General features: G+C 37.3%; 1 protein-coding gene across 1 annotated transcript; it reads right to left on the bottom strand.

Annotated features, from left to right (window-relative positions):
* Positions 1-484: 484 nt before the first annotated feature.
* Positions 485-24,013, bottom strand: CBX7 (chromobox 7). Its single transcript, XM_070947132.1, has 6 exons — positions 23,634-24,013; positions 21,743-21,786; positions 11,742-11,807; positions 10,368-10,434; positions 9,341-9,683; positions 485-6,447 (listed from the first exon to the last, which is right to left on the bottom strand). The coding sequence occupies exons 1-6, from the start codon at positions 23,700-23,702 to the stop codon at positions 6,290-6,292; spliced, it is 747 nt and encodes a 248-aa protein (XP_070803233.1). The 5' UTR covers positions 23,703-24,013; the 3' UTR covers positions 485-6,289.
* Between the last annotated feature and the right edge of the window lie 694 nt (positions 24,014-24,707).

Genomic DNA, 24,707 nt, shown 5'->3' with positions numbered 1-24,707 from the left:
CCATGTTAAAGTAATCCCCTTTCCTTGGTTTTACTCAAAGACTGACATGATATATTTAGCATTTTCAACTCCTCCTCCTAAACCTCAAGTGATTTGCAAGTCCATGGCAGTTACCTTTTGCAATTATCATGCCAACCTACCACTTTGGATTTTTTCCAATTTCCACAGGACTTGAAACAATATGTATACAAATATTTCATACAAATACACTATAGAGCAGATTGGATGGCAAACAACTGTAAATGCCATAGCTTTGCACAGGAATTAAGTGTATGCTGCCTCACCTCAAAATCTAATACCCTCTAAATACGTTATATTGTCCTGGCACTATTCTACAGTATGAAGAGAAGACTGGCAGTGAATGGCAGTGAGAGGAAATAAGTATTATATACATCCACAATCCAAGTCACAGATGTTTCCAGAAAATTGGCCTAGCGTAGAACTGTAGACAATGGAGATCAAAGGAAGACACAGAAACAGGGTGTTAGCTAAATGTCAGTTCTCATTTAATGCTCTTAGATAGCCTTATTTGCAACATTTACCACATAAATCATCTAAATAAATAGATGTTGTACAGTCTTTTAACCATCATCGGTACAAAAATAAAGCCACACATTGCATCAATTAAAATTCGCTCTGTCCTCCTTGTTTGTATTACAATCTCTGTTTCGCAGCAAACACTCACAAAAAGGCATTAAATCTGCAATTTCTACATTTTTAATTTTTTGTTTGGAATTTGTTCCCTGAACCCTTCCCTTTCCAATACATTCAATTAGTCTGTACAAAAATCCCAAGAAGCTCATTCTGTGCAAAGGAAGCTTTTGTGTGCAAAGGTAACTTGGGCACTGGGGTCAGGAAAATATCAACTCAAGTACCATGCCATTAATAAGGGATTAACCTCCCCTCCCAAAATAATACACAGAAAAATAAAACAACACACCTGGCCTGTTTTTCTTCCATCCATCAAATACATTGCCATATCTATCCCAAAGAAAACAAGACTATAGGAATAAGCAATTAATTCAAGGCAGTCACTCTGACACATCAAGCAGTGCAAACAACAAGAACACAGCTCAAACCCTCTTAAATGGGATGTTCTTGGCACTAACATGTTTTCTAAGTTCAGTAGATAATAATAATGCCCTCTTTTGATATTTTAAATTTTTTCGATTTTGTGGTATTTCTGACCACACTTAAAAAAAAGGTTACCAATGAAAGACTGTAACAGCCATTAAGAAAAAGCTGCTGTTTATATCCCATAAAATAGCTGGATGCAGCCCCACATCTCTAATAAGTTATTAAAGTGCAATTTGTTAGGGAAAGGTGAACTTTGAAAAATATGCATTAAAATATACATCATATATACAGACATAAATGGAAGAGTGTCACAAGGCTGCATTTGACTAGTGCGCACAAAGCTGGAGGAATCTATCAGAAAAAACTTATTGCTGGTATCTGGAAAGTTTTTTTGAGTTCAAGGGAAATTTGGAATTGTTCTAAAGAACAGTCATTCTCTTTTTTCTGAAATGAGGAACCTACTGTGCAGTTAGGTCTGAAAGGCTAATCACAATTTATAAAAGGACAGCAGTCAGGGATCTACAATGGCTAATTTTTTGTCTTAATAATGCCATTCCTAAATATATCGAAATAAGCATTTACAGTGCAATCCTACATTCAGAAGGAAGCATCAATGTGCTCACTAGTATTTATTCCCAGTAAGATGCATAGGGACTGCACCCTTTGTATCAACTTTTGTGTATTTTAGATTGGTTTTGCCATAATACAAACCTGCAAATTGGTTGTCAGATGTACAGACACACTACATTACAGCCAAATAAAATCATTAGTGCAAATATATTTTGTATCTCTTCCCACTGAGGGTATGTGTGAAGTTTAGTTGTGCCAATTAAAATCTGTATTTTTGATATATTAAAATTTCCCTTCCTCCAATAAATTCTGTTCACTGTTAAGCTTTAGACTAGGGCTGAAGCCCAATATCTATATGGGTCTGAAATTATAAATTTTTCAGGATTCTTCAAATCTACTTTAAACTTGTATATGATTAATGTTTAGCTCCAGTAGGTGATGAAAATTTGCCTTTTTATATTAGATTTTTCATACTAAGGGGCTGTCTCTTTAAAGAAAGTTTCCTATTAATGGAAAGGAAAACCTAGTACATGTCAACATTTTTAATAAGTTCATATTTCCTAACATTTCTTAAAGAATGCCATACGGTCTTGTGCAACTGACAACCCAAGCTCATCATACAAAAATGATTGTATAGTCATATTACAGCTGCTTCTATTTCATCATCAATCTGCACATCAAGAAACATCAACATAATTATACAATAACTTGTGGTAGTCTTCAAAACTATTGCATTTTTTTCTTTAATCCTTCAGTGGCTTAAGGAAAAGAATCTTTCTCGCAAGGAACAGCATCTATTAAGGTACTATATTATTGGAGGATATCAAATTATACACTTATGTTAGATTTCCTTAATACAGAACTTCATCTCTCTCTCTCTCTTTTACATTTACTCATATCTCTGTTGTTATCTATCTTAAGAGGTTACTTTTCCAAATCATGCTGAAAATACAAACATGAAACATCAAATGATCTTACCTTCTCTTTGGCACAAGGCATTAAAGCATATGCACAAATAGCATATATACATCTTAGCTGCAGCAAATTAAATGGCCCTTTCTCTACATACTCGTTCTCACATAAAATACATGCACACCAAAAATATGAACAGCTCAACTATCTATGCATATAGGAATTATTAAACAGGAAAAAATATACAGCAATAGGATTAGATTTCAAACTGGACTTGGACTAACTTTGTGACCACTGAACAACTTTAAAAATGTTGGTACTATACTAATCACTTTGGCATATTTTTAAATGGGAGAAACTAAAGGATCAAAAAATCTACAGCCATAATAATGCTACATTTTGCTGAAGCAATGCATCTAATCCTGAATAGTATAGCAAAATGTTACTAGAAACTGAGAAGCTACAAATTTTCTACGTGTCTTAGAAACCAAAGAAAACATTACCAATGTAATGTACAATATAATGATATAATATGAAATGTATATTCATTAATCATACACATACATATGACAATGCTATTCTTGAAGATCAGCTTAAACTCAACTTATACTCAACTTTTTTTATTGGAGGAAATGGTGCATTTTAAGCAATGTAACATGAATTAAACTGCATCTTCTGCTCTCTTGAACTAACACCATTCCTTTAGCAACTGCATATTTACCAAAATTACTGTTATTTATTCCCTTAAATCATTAAATCTATAATAAATTTATGCCATCATCACATGATAAGTTTGAGTTGAAGGTGATCAGGTTTTATTAATTTCAGTTTCCAGCTTCACTCACATAACATACAAATGGAGTTTGTTTATCATGCTAAGCCATGATTCATTGCCTAAACTCTTTGGGGAAAGCATAGCTTTCATATTTTCTCTGGGACTCATATTAAGAGCTCAGAAGAATTGGGCTCTTATTATGTTAATGCTGCCTGCAATCTAATGTAGAATAAAGGAGGCTAAAATAGTTCAGAAAGGTGGGAGCTGAATATATTCCTTCCCCACTTTCAAGAAATCAATCTTCCTTTGTCAGTGTGAAATAATGTGAAACTATCCCAATTTACACCTTCTGACCCATAATGACACCTCTTCCTTTAAAACTTCTGAGAAAGAAAAAAACCAGCAGCTGTTGCACTGAGTATCAACAAATAGCTTCTTTGAATTGGCAAGTAACAACTTTGTCCAAATTACTCTTCCAGAATTTGACATCAGGTTGGTAGTAAAAGCCTTGATGGAAGACTAGTTGTAGAAGCCTCACATGATTTTAACATTTAACATTTCTATTTTTATAAATCTCTGAATTAATTTAATCAATCAAAGGGAAAAAGCATTTTTGTGGGATAAAAGTGGAGAGCAGTAAACAAATCAGAAATGATTAAAAGGTGCATTAGAACATGCTATACACATTGGTTTTTTGCTTTTAATCCTTACTCTCTCTCTCTCTCTCTTTTTTTTTTTTGTAAAGCAAGACATCTTCATTTCAGATGACTTAAATTCTTCAAAAACTAGGGTTTGGACTGCAGTTCTGCCTTCTACCATTCCACTGTCACTTTCCATAGGAAAATTATTTTCTAGAGTTCATCTGTTCAAGCAAACTTAAAAGAAGCACGTATTCACAAGAACATATGCTAAAGCTATACAATTTATAGGTACAACAGTTTCTGTAAAACAAAACAAAGCATTCACAAAGAAGTCCAGCACAAATTTCAAGGTACTAAAGTGCAAGACAGAGTCCTATATAACTGCAAGCAGCTTCTCCTGGCAGAGATCTTCATAAAATATTTGTACAGAAAAATATACAGAAGTACCAACATGAGGAAAAAATCAAATAGTGTAATTTGGAGAACAAATTAATAAAATTTTTGTCTCATACTTATCTTTCAATCCATTTCTCTGCTCTAGTATTTCTGATCCTGTATTGGATCAGTTAGCACAAAAAAATCAGTATCAATATGCCACTATTGATTAAATTTCTAAATAAAACTGGTAATTGTTTTGACTCTACTAAAAAATTCTTCACTCCATCAACTACTTCCACTTTTAACTCATGCAACATTTCCATATTGTAGATGCATGAAGTTCCCCATCCACTTGAGTAAGAACAGAATGTTAATGCAGTGCTCCTCAAACCATTTCAAGCCTAGCAAAATATTGTTTCATACACACAGTTACACACAGTCCAAATGTCCTTGTAAGTGTACATATCTTAATAGTATCAAACTGACAACCAGATGTCCAGTGAGGCTTGCCTAAAACAGAATCTGGTTTCAAAAAAAGTCTCCCAATTATTTAGCTATTTAAAGAGTTAAATACACTGGACAGTCCTTGTGTGCATGTGCCAGGTAATTAACTGCATAGGGAACAAGAAACATATATAAAGCTAATTAAAGGAGCGAAGTTCTTGGGCTCAATTTTTTATTTTAGAATGGTTGTATCTTTTCCTCTTGGGGTATGTTTGGTGTACCAAATCAACAATGCATGTATGCTAAAGCATGTCCACTCTTTATATCCATCTACAAACCTGTAAATGGATATAAGCTTGAGTTTCCAATAAGCAATTCAAATTTCATATATCAAGAACTCACTATATATCTAATTAGATATTAAGCCCTCCTATTGCATATTACAAAGGCATCTGAAGTAAGACAAAATTTTTGGGATCTGCAACAATTCCACCCAAGCTGTCTTCATACTCAAGGACACATGGAAACAAGTTTATGACTACATACTGTAGGGTTGCCAGTGATAATTATTGAGGAATTCCTATTCTGAAAAGATGCAGGCTTCCTAGGAAAAGACCATAAAAACTACTGGGCTTACCTCATCAGAGAAGTAACAAGCTAGGCTTCTCTTATACCTGTATGCCTGATTATAGCAATACCTTTTTCTTGTGCTCCTGTTACTAATAAACCACAAGCAAGGAAAAACCCAGCACAATTCTTTGGAAGCCCAGTATACCAGCTGTAGTTGCTTCTCTAAATTATAGCATCTCTGGAAGCGCTGTGGATGGCAGCAAGCCCCATCATTAACAGTACTAGTAAATGAAAAAGCATTAAGAACTGAAAGGCAGACACCCAAAAGAAAAAGGGGAGTAATATTTTTATATATGCACCTGGAGGGAAGCAGATCAGGGAAGCAGTCTGACCTAGAGAAGTTCACTTAACTTGGAAGAGGTCAGGGATATTTATATTTGGCCTCTTTCCTATTTCAGACACTGAGCCCTTAACTTTTGAGTGCAGAAGGTATATGCCATAACTAAGAAATTGACATCATTCCACAATGCACCATGAAAAAGAATCTTTGCCAGTGAAAAAAGCTTCAGTTTCCCAGACAGACGAAGCAACAACAAACAAGTAATATATCTATACACTCTTTTTCTATCTATAGTAACAAATGAAGGGGGGAAAGCACAGGTAATCCTCACACTGCTTTGTGTATTTGAAAGGTGAATATAACCGAAAAGAATATCAGTATGACCATTTGTCCAAAAAATTAAAATGCTTTGTAAACATTTGAAAAGGGATTCCCCCCCCCCCCCTCGCACTCTCTTTTTCTAAATAGTATCATTGAAATTGTAATGAAACCTGATTGGGAATGCAGGAATAACTCAAACTCAAAAATTCCCTTAATGAGGAAAGACCAAGAGAGAGAAAGAAAAGTTAACAAACAGCAGATTTAGAACTGGATGCTCCGGTCTCGGAAGAAGCCTTCTGCCATCTGAGCTTCTCTGAAAGTCACGGTAATGGAGTTTGCGGTGATATCTGTAACTGTCACTTCATTTGGGGGCAATGCAGGGCTCCAGGAAAAAGGACCTTCTGTTGCCTCTGGGCCCACTGTGGAAAAGGGAGAGGGCAGAAAAACAAATACTGTGATGAGGAGGAACAAACTGAAGGAGAAAAAAAAAAGGTCATGCCTGCTCATGAAACAGATCAACTCTTGTAGAATAGATACACATAACTCTAGGAAGGAAAAGGTAGCAGGATCACAATCACATGCCTGCACAAATACAACAAATACGTAATTGTGCAAATACTGCTATAATTCCAGCAATTCCAATCAAGGCAGTGCAATGCAATCAATTACATTAGCGTTTATCTATCCCCAGAGAATTTCCAAGACTTTAAAAGGGAATATTGTACAACTGAATTCAGATCCCACATACCTTCTCCCCAATCCAGTGATGCACTAGCAAAGTACTTTCACTCCAATTGTATTTATACTGTGAAACTAAACACCACAGGGATGTTTTCCAGTGTCTTCCATTAATACTTAATACAAGAAAACAGCAATTGCACATGAAGATCTAAAAGAAGGACTGTTTATTACTCTTTACAAAACTCTTAAAATGCTTTCTTTTTGAGGGTTAATTGCAAAGGCATAGGAATTAAACAAATTCCTCTTCACAGCCACAGCAAACTGAATTTACAATATGTTCTCTAGCCTTCTCTTGTTGGTCTTTATACAATGAAAACAAGAGAAGAGGAAATTTCTCATTTTCTGTTCTTTATCCATATTGCACCATTCAATTTTACTTGGGGATAGAATAAGAATATGCACCTTTTAAAATGGTATTTCTGGCTTTTCAATGGATATTTGACTGGGGTCTATAACTATATTTCTATAACTACCCTGAATTTTTTGGGCCCATTCCATCCAAGTGGCATCCAATGGCATTCCTTATGTCATCCCATCCAAACAGAGGTCAATTAAAAAATATAGTTACATATCTCTGATCATCAACTATACTGGAGATGCATTTCCTACTGATTTTTTGTGATTTTTTAAAAAAAGCAAAAGCAGCACAGATAGGATTTATGCACTTGTACGTCCACTGCCCTCAAACCAAATCCCAGCTCTGCCCACCTATACATAGTATAAAACATTAAGCTCTTGAGTTAAAATAGTTGACAATAGATAGCAGAACTTGATTGATCTTAGAGGCACTTGAATGAGAGACCTTAAGAAACAGAATTGTAGATCAGGTTGGAAATTGAATAAATGCCCAAGAAGAAAATAACGCCAAACCATTCTCACAAAGATGCCAAGAAAAAGCATGCTCAAAGGAGACTTTGCCTTTTAGTAAATTCTAAAATTAGTACAATTTCAGAAATACAGTTCCTATGGATATGAATGCAGACTTTGCAATTTGTGGATGATACCTGGTGAAGTAATTTAAGCATTCATATCCATATGTGCTTTTAAGCATAACCAATCAAATGACAATATCCAGAAAGCAACCCTGCTTCACTCATAATATAGCACGTTATCTTTGCAAACAGTCTAGGTCCTGATGTGAATATTTCATTTGAAATCAAAGTTATATGCATATAATAGCTTCACTAGGAGTTAATATACATCAGTCACTCAGTTGTTTCATACTTTGCATAGAATAATAGGTAATGTAAACATAAACACAAAACTGCCCAAATATAAAATGTCTTATTAACGAAAAGTAAAATTCATATATACCTACACTAAAAACTTTGAATGAACCATTTATAACATTCTTGATTCCTCACAAGCATAAACCTATAGTTTTGCAGAAGTGCTGATCCAATTATTTCAACCTGGAACTGTTCAGATGTGCTGGACATGCTGGCTGGGATATGGGAATTACTGTCCAAAGTTTTTGAGGGCATTTGGTCGGCAGCGTAAATACCTCAATGTTTACTTCTAGTTTTCTTTGACCATGACTTACAAATCTTTTAAGTTTTATGAGAAAAGGGAATAACTTTCGTAGGGTACATTAAAGAAGAGCTAGCAAAGAAGATCAGTGTATTTTGTCTGTCATATTAGAAATATTTTAGATAGAATATGCAAAATGGTGTTAAGAGCTCCTACCAAAAGTGCAGCTTGAATCATCCGTAGGAAAAAGCATTTGCACCTGTGGTATCTGTTGGCAGCAACTGCAAGGCTACTCTACAAATGTCACCTGACCTAGCAAGCAACTGGCTTTCCATCAGTCCAACCAACCTTGTTGACCTGATGCTTGGATTTAAAGGGCTTACAGCTCAACAATATAGACAATCCTTGACATACAATGGCAAATGGGACCAGACTTTCTGTCGCAAAGCGAAGCAGTTGTAAAGTACAACTGCATCACTTAGTGACAACAATCCCTGCAATCCTGGTTACCATTGTTAACCGAATCCTGCCAGCTTCTCACAACCAAAGTCAGTGGGGAAGCCAGCAAGAAATTGCAAATCCGAAGCCAGCAGGTAAGTAAGTGGTTACTGCCAGGTGGGAGAGGGAGCAAGGGGTTCATAAGAATGAAATGGCGTGGGTGCCCGAGAAGTATGGTGAGGGTTGGAGAGGGTGCACGGGGCTGCAAGGGTGCATGAGTAGCAGCACAAAGACAGAGGGGCTGAGGAAGAATGCACAGGTGGGGAAGATGTACCCCAGTAACTTGCAACCTTCCCTGCCAGCTCCCCTATTGACTTTCTAGGGGTGGCGTTACTGCAACAATCAGAACTCTTGAGGACCATTCATAGCTACCATTTCTTCAGTTCTGTCATAACTTTGAACAATTGCTGACTGAATTTGGTTTGGAATGACTCTTCTAACTCAGGCTGCCAAAGAACTGTGTGTGCCTAAGAGGTATGAATGGCAAATTAAAGATTCCGTCCCCATTTATATACACAGAATGTCTCAGTTTAAGAGAAAAATCACAGGCCACCCAGCAAGATGAAGTTGGTATGGCAAAGCTGGGGATAGTTCCAGGCTTACCTTCCTTGCTAGCAGGTTGCGTTGCATCATCCCAATCATTGGGTGGCTGCCTGTCCTCAAGGACCACAGGCTCCTTCAAGAAGAACTCTCGACGACGATTCCGATTCTCTAGGCTTGACATGCGGGTGAACTTCTTCCGTGAAAGGCGAAGGTACTTCTGGTTCTTGCTCTGTTTCCGAAGAGGAAAGGGCAGGACCGCTCCCCCACTCTTCTCAGACAGTTCTGTCTGCCCTCCCTTGGCCCCTGCCAAGTTGTTTCCTCCTCCCCCAAACCTCCGGGACAGAGAAAAGCAGAGTTTCTCTTTCCCTTTGTGGGCACTCCTCAGGTCCATGCTATATAGTCTCTGAAAATGAAGAAAAGAACGCTCAGCTCAAAAGGTCTGTGATGCAGCTTGGTTCACACAAGCCACAACTTGCAAAAATTCTAGGTTCTTCCAAGGCCCTGGGCTTCCAGCTCCCCAAATTCTACTCGGCCAAATGGTCTATAATTCAGTGTGTACATTTCATGAGCTCTACTTGAGCTTATTTCATGAGTAAAAGCATTAAGGTTTATCTGCACAAGAGCAAAAGCTTCCATTGGACAATGACTGTCACCAATGGAACATATAAAATTGCTCTGAGCTATGGGCACAGTATTTTTTTTAGTTAAGATGTAATTAAAATTAATTTTCCTTTCACAATGTATATGATTAAAATATAAGATGAGAGAGAAAAGGAAGGTTAGCTATCCCTAGAAATTGCTGGACTACAGCTCCTATCTTTCCTGTATATGTTAGTTAAAATTGAAAGAAGTTAAGAATCTAGTAATATCTGCCAAGATGAATCTTGTGATGTCCTATGTTTTCAGGACCCACAATCTATTTACATCAGATCCCAGAAGATTCTATTGCTTTTGCTGCAATAAGACTAGCAGAGCTTTCTCTCCAGCTCATGGTGTCTGGGAATTCAAAACTGGGAGAGGCTGAACTACAGCATCAATACTGGGATTTAGGAATACGCATCAACATTTAGTAAATCTGAAATATTACCTGCAGCAACAGGCGCTTAGGTTTGGGGCCTCTCTTTCTGTAACCTGAGGCACGTTCTCTTTCTTCCCTAAAGAGACAGAAAATGCCTAGCAGTTTTGTTTGTTGAAACAGCACAAATCCACAAAGCGTTTTGTACACAGATATTCCTTCACATTATTGACACATACTATATTTTTTGGAGTATAAGACGCACCTTTTTCCCCCTTAAAAGGGGGTGAAAATTTAGGTGTGTCTTATATACCAAATGTAGCCCCGCCCACACACTGGCCCTTACTCTTTGGCCTCTGCCTCCCAGCAGTTTACCTCCTTGCAGCAAACAGCAAGAAGAAACAGCTTGCTTCAGCTTCAGCACAGCCTAATTAGCACAAGTTATTGGGCCTCTGCTGCTTGCTGTAAGGAGGTAAATTGCTGGGAGCAGATTTTTTTTTCTTGTGCTAATCAAGCTGTGCTGAAAACAAAAATGAAAGTAAAGCAGGCTATTTGCTGTTTGCTGCAATGAGGCAAAATTGCTGGGAGGCAGAGGCAGATTTCTTTTTCTTGTTTTCCTCACCAAAAATGGTATGTACATCTTATAATCCAGAGCGTCTTATACTCCGAAAAATACGGTACTTCCAAGGAAATGCTGATTCAAGTGTAGATCAAATTAAGAAGGAGTTCATGTGAATTGGGTTGGTAATTATAGCGACTAATTTTCTCCAGAGTTAATACAATTGTTCATTATAAACTAAAAAGTGTTACTCAAACATGCTGATGATCCTCCCTTGTCAATAATTTAAATAAATCTAAAAGTGCTTTCAACAAAAAGGTTGACTAGTACATTAGCCTTCTTCAATCCAGCGCCCTTCAAATGTGTTGTACTACAGATTCCAGAATTTCCAGCCAACACGGCCAAAACATAGCAAATTGACGTTCTCATAAGAAATTAATAATCTAGGCAAAATGATGTATGGATGCCACTGACTGTTTTTATCTTGCTATCTATTCCTTATCTCGTATATAAAAACTTGGAAGATGAAGAATTCATCAGTATATGTTTTACTTTTATTATATTTATATTCCTTAATGACAGCTGAACTTTTGGAAGCTTTTCATTTCCAAAACACGCTGGGAAACCCTTTGTTCTAAGCTACACCAGGAAGTTCGTATTTTAGCTAAGGGTGTGACCTTACCTTGCCTAGATGAACTGAGAGAAACGGTTTTAGTCTATACGTTGGCTGGGAAATTCTGAGAGTTGAAGTCCAGACATCTTAAAGTTGCTCAAAATTGGGAAACACTGGTATAGCCATGCTACAACCCCTTTCCCAGAAAAGCCAGAGGTTTTGGTTTAATTTTTCCAAAATGGGGGGCGGGGGAGGGGGGAAGAAATGTTCTTACTTTTCTTCATAAGCCATCACCAGACGAGGGTCAAGAATGTGTTCCTCAGGTTCCCATGTGCTGTACCTAAGAGAAAAGTTAGAGAAATCAATCAAAACACTTTGGGTAAATTTGGGGCTTTTGTTCAAATGATCTACATTCTAGTATCTCCTTATTCATTACATGGAGTCCTGAGATAAATAAGTACTTAAAGCTTTACTGTATACTTCTAAAATGTTTTTCTTTTACAACATGGAATGGATCAAGAAAGACTGATCTCTTGAAACAAAAAAATAAAATAATATTCCCATTCATGGGCTACATTAAATAACTTAATTCACTTGTAGGTAAGAATTCCCTTTGATTGAAATTAATCTCTGGTACCTATATGGATACGGATTGATTACCTGGATTTTTTTTCCCCAATGCACTCAATCTAGGCCAAAGCCTTGGGATTTTTAAGCAGGCCGAATTTAACTTTTTCTACAGAAGCCAAGGTCAGTTAGGTTCTCCTACATAAAGTAACCAGGAAAAAACAGTGTTTCCACACAGACAACCTTTCTTTACAGTGATAGTAAGCAGGAAGAAGTTTATATTTTATAAACAGTTTTTCTTGCCTGCATTAACCAGTATGAAATATAAACTCATTGCTATTTTTAATTATACAAAGTGTAAAACTCTGAACATAATGCTCTGAGGATTTTAGCATACTTTTTGATTCCCTATAGATTCACAGTGGGACAGTTAAAACATTGAACATAATAAAGCCACTTTAAAAAGAATACATCTTACAGGTAGTCCACAATTTATAACCATAATTGAGCCCAAAATTTATGTTGCTAAACAAAACGTTTGTTAAGTGAGTTTTGCCTCTTTTTACAACCTTTCTTGCCACAGTTGTTAAGTGAATCACTGCAGTTGTTAAGTTAGAATCAAGCTGTTAAGTGAATCTGCCTTCCCTATTGACTTTGCTTGTCAGAAGGTTGCAAAAGGGGATTATATGACCCCGGGACACTACAATCATCAGAAATAGGAGTCAGTTGTCAATCATCTGAATTTTGATAATAAGACCGTGGGGATACTGCAACGATTGTGTGAAAAATGGTCATTTGGTCATTTTTTTCAGTGCTGTTGTAACTTCGAATGGTCACTAAATGAACTGTTGTAAGTCAAGGACTAATTATATACTGCTCAAAAAAATAAAGGGAACACAAGCAGAAGACCTCTGAGATCTGAATGAATGAAATAGCCTTATTAAATACTTCGTTCTTTACATACAGTAGTTTATACACTGCTCAAACAACTAAAGGGAACACAAAATTACTGTATGTAACGAACAAAGTATTTAATAAGGCTATTTCATTCATTCGGATCTCGGATGTCTTCTGCTTGTGTTCCCTTTATTTTTTTGAGCAGTGTAGTAAGACTACAGGTAGTCCTCAGGTTATGATCATTTATTCAGTGATCAAAGTTACAATGGCACTGACTTATGACAGGTCCTTGGAGTTCCAGCTGTTGCAGAATCTCTGCAGGAGTATGATCGCAATCTGAGCAATTTACACCCACTTCACGATTACAAAATTCAGTAAGATATGGTTACATGATCGTAATTTCCAACTTTCCCTGTCAGCAGCTCACAAGTGAAGTCAATGGGGAAGCTGGCAGGAAGTCGGAAGTTTCAATCACATGAAGTTTCCATTTAACAATGGCAACTGGGTCTGCTGGAATTGCCATCGCTAAGCAACCAGGCCATGTGAAGCTTCGTAACAGAATTCCTGTTCCTAATTGCCTTCATAGCCTGAAGATACATTTTAGAGTTTGATAGTGTCACATAACATAGGTTCTATAGGCAATGCATAGGCTTTTGGCTTCTGAAGTCATTCAAAGTGTTAGTTTTAACCTATTAAGCATTTGAAGCAGTGGTAGGTTGCCCCCAGTTCAGACCAGTTCACAAGAACCGCTAGTAAAACCGGTGGGAGGCTCCGCCCACTGACCCGGACGTCATCATAGCTGATCTGCGCATGAGCAGAGGAGTGTGCGTGGGCGCGATGCAAACCGGTAGTAAAGGTAAGTAGAACCCATCCCTGATTTGAAGGTTTAACACGTACATTTTTATAGGAATTCCTACTTCAGGGAAAAATTAACACCAAAATTGTCTATTTTGGTGTTTCTCAAACTCAGCAAATTTAAGCTATGTGGATTTCAACTCTTAAAATTCCCCAGCCATATGGAGTTGCAGTCTACAAAGCTTAAACTTGCTGAAGTTGAGAAACATTTGTCCAGCTTATTTAACTTTAATAGGGAACCTGAGAGTGCCTTGCGTGTGAGATCAAAGGAGGATAGTGTTTTTCAAGGCCTTAATTGTACTTCAATAAGTAGAAACATGCTGAAATCAGAGGCATTCCCTATATTTAAGGGTCTTAATCCATTCCATACTTGGACCAAACAAAGGTAATGTTAAAAATGACTATTTAATTTATGCAGCTTCTCCTAACCCAGAATGTCCAAATTGCCAAGAAACAGTACTAGGAATAAAAATTAATTACTAAAATGCCCTTTCAGTTTGCCATAAAATGTACTTTACATGCTATCTAAAGAAAGTTATTCCATTGGATAAAAGATGGTTCTTCTAAAAATCAACACCTTAGAACCAAGGTATTTGGCTCTATTCATCTGGACATGAATAAGATACTGGTTTCTTCTCTGCTTACAGAAGGAATTCTAGGAAGATAGCGTTTCTATATTACTATTCCAAGCCATTATGTAAATAAGTATTCAGACTATACTTATTGCATTTCATTGGCACCTGAAGATGGAAGATCATATTAGATTGTGCTAAGGAACACAAATTTCTTCCCAAAACACTACAGAGCACATGTGGGAGGAAAACAGGAGAAAAGCAATTCTACTGCATATTAGATGAAAACCGATGTTTACAGATCTCCATGTCTATAGCCATGGGAATGGTATATTGTATGCGTACACATCTAATGTGTCATCCGATTGTCATCCTTAAAAATACAACATATACCCTGCTGATAATTATATTCTATTCTCTAGCAATCTCCAGAGGAGAGTAGATAAATCTTTGTGTGGTTGGAACTACAATGTCACTGGCTCAAAGTATAGCAATAGCAATAGCATTTAGACTTATATACTGCTTCACAGTCTTTACAACCCTCTCTCTGTAAGCAGTTTACAAAGTCAGCCTATCATTTTACCGACCTTGAAAGGATGGACGGCTGAGTCAACATTGAGCCGGTGAGAATCGAACTGCTTGGTAGTCCGTAGAATTAGTCTGCAATACTGCATTCTAACCACTGCGCCACTCTGGCTCTTACTGTGCTACCACAGCTCTCATAAATCCATCTCTAAACCTTTTTCTCTTCATAATTTTAGAAAGCATGTTTTTAATTCTAGGATTAAGATATAGACTGATACAATCTATAATCAATTTACTGAATGTGTTTGACATTTCATCTGCAATCATAAACCTAATAAGAAATACATCCATGACTAACTAAGAATTTATTTCTGGGCCACTTGTACTTCTAGATTGCATTTCTAATAAGGTGAGTGGAAAAAAGGCAAAATTATATTGTGATACACATTCTGGGCCTGTGTATTAATAATTCAATAGCAATAGATGAAATGGGCCATGATCTAGGAAAATTTCAATTTGCAACTCAATTATTTGATATGATCACGAACATACAATATCAAAATAAAAATCACAGTCTAGGTTGACTGAGAAAATTGATATATTCTACCAATAAAAAAATTGAAAATTGATTTAGAAGAAAGAAATTGAATTTATTTGTACAATGCCTACATAATGTCCATGGATGGATTTAGATATTAGCATTGCAAAAGAACAACATATTCTACTTTCTCAGCAATATGCATAATTTTACCACCAAGTGTCATCATTGTAAACTGCCCAAAGTCACTTTAGATAGCAAGATGGGTTGCATATAAATTTAATTAATAAATAAAATTATTTTACAGAGGAGGAGAACATAGTGAAATAATAAGAATCTACTTGAGGATTTTAAACAAGGATTCCGATTCCCATATTCATGAGTTTAATAACAATCTAAAATGACTCCTTCAATCACCAAATAAGATTATTGAAATGAGGAAGTTAAGGGGTAAGCAAAGGTTGATTTGAGGGGAAAAATGTGTGTTCTATTCAATTTTGGTTTTCAAATAACTTTCCGGCTTAATTAAGCTTAATTTAATACCTGTTAGGATGTCTAATGAAAGAACAATTCTATAATTCTAAAATTTTCTATAATTTCTTTCAGTACAATTGTAAAGAAGTACAATTCTATAATTTCTTTAATTCTGTCCACTCATTTTATCTGTTGTTTTTCTCTTCTATTTACCCTGCCTTTATTTGTATAAATAATTCAAGGTGATGAAAATATCTAAGGTTCTTCTCTTCTCCTATTTTCTCCACAACAACTTGAGGCGAGTTGGACTGAGAGTGAGTGAGGACCCAACATTATTTTAGATCATCTGCAGATGTCATATTTGCAGAGTATGAAAATTTCTCCCTACTGAACATAATCTCAGTCTTCAACTGACCCAAAATTGACTGGTTCTTCTTGTTATGATAACAGTATCCTGGTCCATAATTCAAAGACATCTATTTTCTTTGTCTCACTATTCAGTGTCCAGTCGACAAAGCCATACATTACCAATATAAAGTTTTATTATTTTGAACTTCTTTTGTCATAAAAAGCATTCCCATTATTCATAGCCTTATTAAAGTTTTTTGCTGTACATTTTTTTCATCTTTATTCATTATTAAGCCTAAGGAAAGTAACCATCATTTATCACTATCATTTCTTTATATCAACTGTAAGTTTACTTGTTGGCATTATAGTAAGTTCTCGTTTTGCTTTAGAAGGACAGACTAATTTTTACTCCAAATACCTCCATGAAATAATGGGCAAAATCTACTGTATCTGAAATAATCTCGATGACTAATATAAATTATGTGATTTGTGTCCATGATGTGTCATTTGCATAATAACTTAATTACTAAGTGACAATTTATACAATTTAATCCAAACATAAATTAATGCCAGTGATGTAAATTCAGATTTAATGACATTTAGATTTAACATAATGCCTTTTCCACTGAAATGGCTCATTAAACTCAGGATTTACTGTACTTTTAATATTTAACTCAAATTTCATATTTTTTAACTTTTACTTTCATAGTAAGCTCTTCCAAGTATATATTAGTTTTCAGCTAACGAAGTGGTGTTATCTGCATGACTCAAATTGTACTATTTTGGCCTAATATTTTGATTCCGTCCATTCTCTCTTACAATGCCTAAAGAAACAATATGCATCTTTGTTTCATTCCCTTTCCTATCCTGAAGTAGCCTTTTTCAAGTCCAGTTTTTACAATAGCTTCTTGTTCATTGAAAAAGTTTCACAGAATAATAATCATGTACTCCGTCGTTATCAGTTAGTCTTTATAATATCCACAGTGTAACATGAGCTATAGAATTGTTTTTCAGTATCTTTTTCTCAGATTTTCTTTTAGATAAATACACTGAATCCTGTTCATTTTTCTTCTTCTACTCAATCATGTCAGATTCTTGGAAACTGGCTAAGTCCTGCAGTTTTTTTTAGCAAGGTTTTTCAGAAGTAGTCTGCCATTGCCTCCTTCCTAGAGCTGAGAGAAAATGACTGGCTCAAGATCATGACTGGCTTTGGGCTGGCAGGATTAGAACTGTCTCCCAGTTTCTAGTCTGATGTCTTAACTCCTGCACTAAGGACATACAGGCTGAAAAACAGCTATCGCAGAGCAGTAACTATATTGAATTCTACTGTATAGTGTAATATTAATGCAGTATCAAGGGTTTTCAATTCAATTGTATAGAATGTGAAAGATGTGTGTTGTTTTATTTTTATAGTTTTTTTATGTATGATATACACTGAAGATAGCATTTAATTTCGTACAAGGTACAATGACAATAAAGTAAACTAAACTAATCTAGCTCTCATACTCATTTTACAGTCTAGCTCTATATCATTCAGGTCCAATATTGTTGGCATAGTTGTGCTCTTTTTCTAGGCTTGTCCTATATATTTGATACCAATTATTCCTAGTTTCCATAATCTGTACCTGGAAGTGTCTTGGCTGCCTGAACTGCACTTCTCCATCTTCTGTTTCTTATTATATAGTTGATTTGACACTGATGTTGTGTATTTACTGATGTCCCGTTATAAAGCCTATGTTTATGTTGCTTTGGTATTAGCACCGCTAATCTCTTTTGAAACATACTGTACTTTATTTACCCAATCTAACTCTTCCTGTGATTCCAGATTTCTACCATTGCATCTATAATACTCACATATTTTATGGAACATTGGTATTTATTGTACAGCCACTAATTGTAATAGATGTAATTTTTCTAATTGGGCTTTGTTCCAGCATGTATGGACCAATAGTCTATTTTAGAATCTTGCTACATGTCCTGAAATTATACTGTGTTATCAGGACCACCTGAATTCATTTAGATCCGAAACATCCTGTTTAGTATGCTTCATTTCAGTTTTGACAATTTTCCTTTTCCCCGGTTCATGCATCTCACATTCTGCATTACAACTGTGTGTCTTTGAAAATAATGATTCTTTCAGCACTGGTTTTGAGTGTTTAACATTTTTTTTCCTAATAATTAAGAGTATTTTTGATTGGAATGCAAAGGTGATGAGACCCATACTTAAATATTTCAACCAATGTCACATTGTTTTCTTGGCACCAATGCAGAACTACTTTGCCTTTTTCCATATTTGATTTTTTCTCTCCTAAGTGGTTGTTTTTGTCATATTGTTTTCTAGCGCCTGCAGAATATCCCTTGGGGGATTTTTCTTAGGTTTCCCTCTCCAGTTTTGACCTACCAGCAAAGGTAACTCCATCAGGAGCTCCAGCTCCTATGGGTGTCACTCTCAAGGCTATTGAAGCTACGGAGTCCTTCATAACATTGGAAAGGTAATCTCCAGGGAATATAATCCTTTGTTATTCAGCTACTTGGATCTCCAATTCCTGTTAATCCTAGCCAGCCTGGCCAATGGCAAGGAGCTCCTGGATTTAGGAAATAAATTTCAGGGCTTTAGATTGTCTATCGCCTGATGTCAATTCAAATTCCAATCTTGGAGAATATTAAGCAGGTTCTTTCTTTTATTTGTGAATGTTTCCCTAAACGGGATGATGGAAAATCATGTTATGCAATAAAATATTCCAGCTCATTGCCTATGATATGAAATAGAAAAATAACAAGTTTTACACATGTCTGACTAGAAGACAAATGCAGCAAGAAAACTGTTTTACCTGCCTTGAGACTGAGGGAAAGAGATATGATATAAGTCAATACGTTTACTTTAAAAGATGCCTTTCAGATTCTGCTCATAGGAGAAAGACAAGGTTTAAAAATAGTTAACTTCTTCAGCTTCATTTTCATTCATCTATATTCTGTTCCCCTTTTTAATCCAGCCTTTTAAAATCCCTTCCCCCTCTCCCCATCTCTCTTTTGTGCCAATGTCCACAATGAAAAGTGATTAAACCCAAAAATGCCATTTGAACAAATGGTAATTTTGTTTCCTTCCTTTCTGCTGGGGGAGATTTTGGCAGCACTTTTAATCGGCAAATAAAGAGCAAGCTAAGAATTCCTGGGAGGAAAAGGGAGGTAGCACTGGGCGGTGGGGGGGAATCTTAGATCAGAATTTTTAATAAATATCCTATGGGTGTTGCCCATTCCTCTGCAGTTCAGTTTCTTGCTTGACTGCGGTAAGAAAACACTGCATATAGAAACACAGTGCACTTCGCCACACAAGACAAACGCATACACCACCACCACACAAACAGAAAGGACCAGACTGCAGCAGAACTGCAGACCACGCATTCTGGAAAATACAAGTCATATGATCACTTCTCTCCTTCCCCCTCCCTTCTTCTAACTCAAGTTGTAAACAAGCTTGCAGCTGACTCAGAGCTATAGCCAAATTCTTGGCTTCTGGCTCTGATGGGTGGGGCATGAAGGCAACTTTTAGAGAGGCACACAAATTATATTTGGGGGGGGGGGAGAGGAAAGAGTCACACACACACACACACACAAAAAAAACCAGCCAAAAATTCTTGATCTGCAGCCATTTGCCTCCTGTCTCACAGAATGAAATACCGTAGCCATTTATAGGTGCCATCAGAAATTAATTCCTTTATACAATTAATCTAGAATAGAGCCCAGAACAATGCATTTTTAATGTTCAAAGACCTGTATCAAAAAAGGGCAATCAAAGGGAAAACAAACAATGATCTGCAAGAGAGTTTCTAACAAAAATCAATGGTTAGTTTTAAGGCTAATTTCCAATTGATTCTGGCAGTACTAATAATCTTTCAGGGATCCCTCCCCCCAGCAGAATAACTAAAAGATCCTAATTTATTTGGGATTTATTTTATTAAAGTGAATAGGAATGAAAAGGGAATACAGCAAATGAAACTATGAGGTGGATTTTTGCTGCTTCCTGAAACTGTAAAATTCAGAAATATTTCTGATATAGTGGAAGAATATTATGAATTAAGAAATAATAGAGTGAACTTCTCTTCAAAGTAGTCTCTATAATGCACAAAATTAAACCAAATTTTAGTCTGATATTTAAAGGGAGGCTAAAAATCCAAAGAGACATAATCCCAACACATGTGATGAGAAACCTATTTAATACCTCCATGATTACACTAAGAAACACTATTAGTACTGATAAGAGAGAGTATAGTTTGGATATCTTCTTTTCTGTTCAAAAACTGATGCCCATTCAGAATCTAACTCCAGGATTAGCAGGAAACCAGTAATATCCTGGCAGATGATTTGTCTACAGCTGTGTTCAGTGGTGATGTGAGAACAAGATTAAGGAACCAAAATCTAGGGCCTTGAACAGCGAAATTTCTAAACAAAATTAATCTTCAAAATTACTAGCACATGCTTCATCAATAAAGCTGTGCCATCTAGAATCTAAAATCAATTGTGCCATTTGGCCCATTTTAACTTCCATTGAAATATGTAAATTATATTTACAATATAATTTGTTTTGGTAGAATAACGAAGATGTCCCTATGGCTTGGATTCACAGGAATATTTTTTTTTACATACATGATTTTATTGCTTCACACTACAGCATATTGCATAACAGATTACTACTCTGCCTGTTGAAATATAATTAACTTTTGGAAAGCACAACACTGCTAGAAACACCAAGCAACTATCTTGTAGATGCTTAAGCAATACAATGTTATCTGAATGGATGTTATATACTTTACATTCTAGGAAGAAATAATGTGGCTGATTCTATGCTATTTGAATTAGGAAGACAAAGGCATGTTGCCAGATATCTAAGGCTAAAATAAAATTGGGCACTGACCAATTTGCCTTCTTGTCAAGGATACATATACACACAAGCTTCTGGTGAACAACACCGAGAACCCAGCTCATTTCTACAGCAGTTTTCGATCAGTTAAATAGAAACTTTTCTAAACTGTACAAAAGAGACCTCTGCTATTCTCCATATCACACACAATAAGTGGATCTGCTTCTCTTTTCTTCGTCACTCTCTGCCAATGTCCACTTATTACAACCACCTCAAATAATGGACGGGTTGCAAGCAAATTTTTATTTATTGTTCAACTAGCAAAATCACAATCTGCTCCTTACTCATTCCATTTGGCCCCGTATTATCTCCAAGAACAATAACTCTTTTTATAACCTTTTATTTTTAAAATATATGTTTCATTTGGGACGGTGTACTTCTATTCTTGAACTATTTTCCACAATACCACAAGAAAATGTATTTTTTTTTAAAAAAACATATCAGTTGAACTCAGTTCAAAAGAATCAACTAGGGAAACCTAAATAGATCCTTTTCTTGAAGCTGAGGCCAACAGGGGAAAAAAAAATAAAACACAAGACAGATAATGGTTACAAAACCTTTCAAATATAATCCAAACTTACTTGGGGGGCCATCCTTTCCATTTCACCAGATATTCCACCTTACCCTATAGAAAAAGAGAAAGGAAAGGAAGTAAAATCAACAGTGCCATCAAGCCCCACAAAAACAGTTAGATCTATAAAATATTCTAACAAACAGCACCCTTCAATTTGCCCATTTCTCTGCATTTATAATTAAACCTCTCCACACTCTGAACTGCAATTCCTGGGCTTGCCCTGGAGGCATATCCAAAGGCTTCCCAGGGCACATAAACTGCAAAGCACCACAAGGGCAAGAAAACAACCCATCTATACATGATTAAGAAGGAATGTTTAGAAATTGGGAAGAAAAAAAATCCTGCCTGCTAGATAGGATGACTGATTTGAGCACCTTGCTACTTTCATCCCTTTGCCTGCAAGGGCTTCTGGTACATCACACAGGAGCTCTGCTTATAGCAGATTACAGTATAATTAATTAGGGGTCTTATGCAATAGTCTGAACACTGGGCTACAGGAATGTTTCTCAGATTATCTAAGGTAGTGCAGATAATTGCTGGAATTGCTGCACAAGATCCTCAGCCTCCTCCCCATCTATAAACCCGCACTCATTGGTTCACAGTACAGAATGCCAGCCTACTCCTTACTTCCATCAACTGAACACAAGAAATCATGGAGAAAAAGGCATACATGATTGCTTGTGTTTAGTTGATGGGAAGTAATGAGGGAAGTGATGGTTTCATCTTCCACCACAATGGAAGGCCATCACCATAGATTTTTTTAAAACAAACAAGTATGAGGCAATAAAAGCGTTGAGCTGATATACTATTTTCCAGTTTATTAGGAAGCACTTGATAAACTGTTGAGTGAATTCTCTCCTAAAATTACTGATATTGTGCTTCAAATTATTTAAAAAAATCCATACACTGTTTTTTTTTAAAAAGGATATAGTCTTGCAATCCTCAACTCATACAATAATCTGACATTCTTCACATCAAAGAAACCCATTGATTAGCACAAATTATCTCTGAAAGGCAGCTAAATCATGCAGGCAATGATGAATATTTATGGCCTAAACAACTTGATAAAAATGAAACAAAACCCCAAATAATCATATTCACTTCATCTTAGAACAATCTCAAATTTCACTAAAGCTGCTGAAAATAGCTAACCTTCTTCCAAGACATGCAATTCCAATTTCTCTGTTCATCAGGATACTTTTATGTCTATAGAGCAAAAACGTGGGCAGCAAGAAAAATGATCCAATCCGAGAGGCAGAGTATTTAAAAAATATGACGTCCACCCATTTTGACATATTTATTCTTCCTCTAGCAGAAACGTCTACTCTACTCTTAACACTCCCAACTCTGCAGCAATCCTAAATTTGCAATCCCAAGACACATTAGTTACTTGTCTGGAGGTGAGGTCTATTCAACTCAAGGTATTTTTTGCACACGAGTAAATCAGACCTAACCCCGCACTGGGGAACGCTGCAACAACCCTTGTGCACATTCCAACGGGGGTATCACCACGTGACAAACGTGCAACCACCATCATTTCTCTGCACTCTTGCGAGTCAGCCCTCTCTTGGGCTTCCCTGGCGCCCCCTGCCGGCGGGAAAACGAGAAGTTCCGCCACGCCCCCCTACTCGCACTACGGCGTGTGTACAAACTGGGGGGCGAGAGGATGATGTACTCTACTTCGCTCTCGCTGTACCGCGCGGTTGTTGTGTTGGTTTTTTTTTGGCGTTGGGAGCAGAGCAAGAGCAGCTACCGCTAGAATCACGGCTTGTAATTAAAGGTCCCAAGAGGAGGCTTAGCAATGGAAGAAATCCCGCCTTCCCTATCCTTCCTCCCTAAAACGCCGTTTACAGCCCTGCAGAATAAATGCGAAGTCGGCGCAGGGAAGCGGCACCCACCTTTCTTACGCGCTTCTTCCTGATGCTCTCCACAGCAAACACCTGCTCCCCAATAGCGGAAAGCTCCATACAGGGAGGAAGAAGGAGGTGGCGGCGGAGGCAGCGGCTGCTCGCAGATTGAGGGAAGTATCCAACTGCGCGCCGGCTATCGCTGTTTGTTCTCGTTCTTACTTACTCCGGGCGCCCCCCCCTCCACTCCAGAGCTCAATCACGCCGCCGCTAACGTTCCATTTTAGAACCTGCGTAACATTTTCCCCAGCGCGCGCGAGAGAGAAGAGCGAGCGAGCCCCCGCCCTCCCCTTCTGGCCAGCGCTAGTTTGTCAAGAGGAGCCGGGCGCACGGAAACCGCTCCTGCTTTAGACCTGCTCGAGCGGCGTGCTCCACCCCCAAGGAACCTGCGCGAGCGTGAGATAAAGTCCCGATTCGCACCGCAGGCCTAACACAAAAGGCCAGCCTTTGGACTTGGCGCGCGCGGGTGGGGGGGGGGGGAGACGCCAGGCTTTTTATTATGATTATGATTATGATTATGATTTCCTTCAGGGAACGGGAAGCAGGAGTGAAATAGCAATTGGAAATAGCTTCCCTCAACCTGCGAGGGGAAATGGGCGAAAAAGACCGCCTCCTTTTTCACGGCTGGTGTTTTTACCCACTGATGTTCGGTGTTGGCGCAGTAGAGAGATCAGCCCTGGAGCGATGGCCTCACAATTCTCACAAAAAGAGCGAAACGGCTGCAGGTTTTGTGCACATATTGGACCTGCGAAGTATTCCTTATTGCGCCGAGTTGTCCTTATTTTTGAGGAAGGTGCGCAGGAGGCGCCCTGCGTGCAAAAACACTTGCATCAGCGACACCTTATTCACGAAATCCCACGGCTCTACTTAAGTGAATGCGCTTTCCTCTCTGGCTCAAAACGCAAGGTTGTCATGTTACAACAGTGTTTTGCTCTGCAGAGGATAGCGAGTCGCCCATTCTTTAAACCAAACCTTATTCCGGTGTCTGTAATTGGCATCCGCAAGGTGGTAGTCGTGGGAAGTTTCTAGAACAGTATTCAAAATTGAACCCAAAGGGAACGGCGT

The sequence above is a fragment of the Pituophis catenifer genome, unplaced genomic scaffold, assembly GCF_029215685.1.
Source record: "Pituophis catenifer annectens isolate HBS135680 unplaced genomic scaffold, rPitCat1.0.hap2 SCAF_7, whole genome shotgun sequence".
Classification (NCBI taxonomy): Eukaryota; Metazoa; Chordata; class Lepidosauria; order Squamata; family Colubridae; genus Pituophis; species Pituophis catenifer.
Note: the sequence above shows the minus strand (reverse complement) of the source record. Positions and strands in the feature narration are given on the sequence as shown.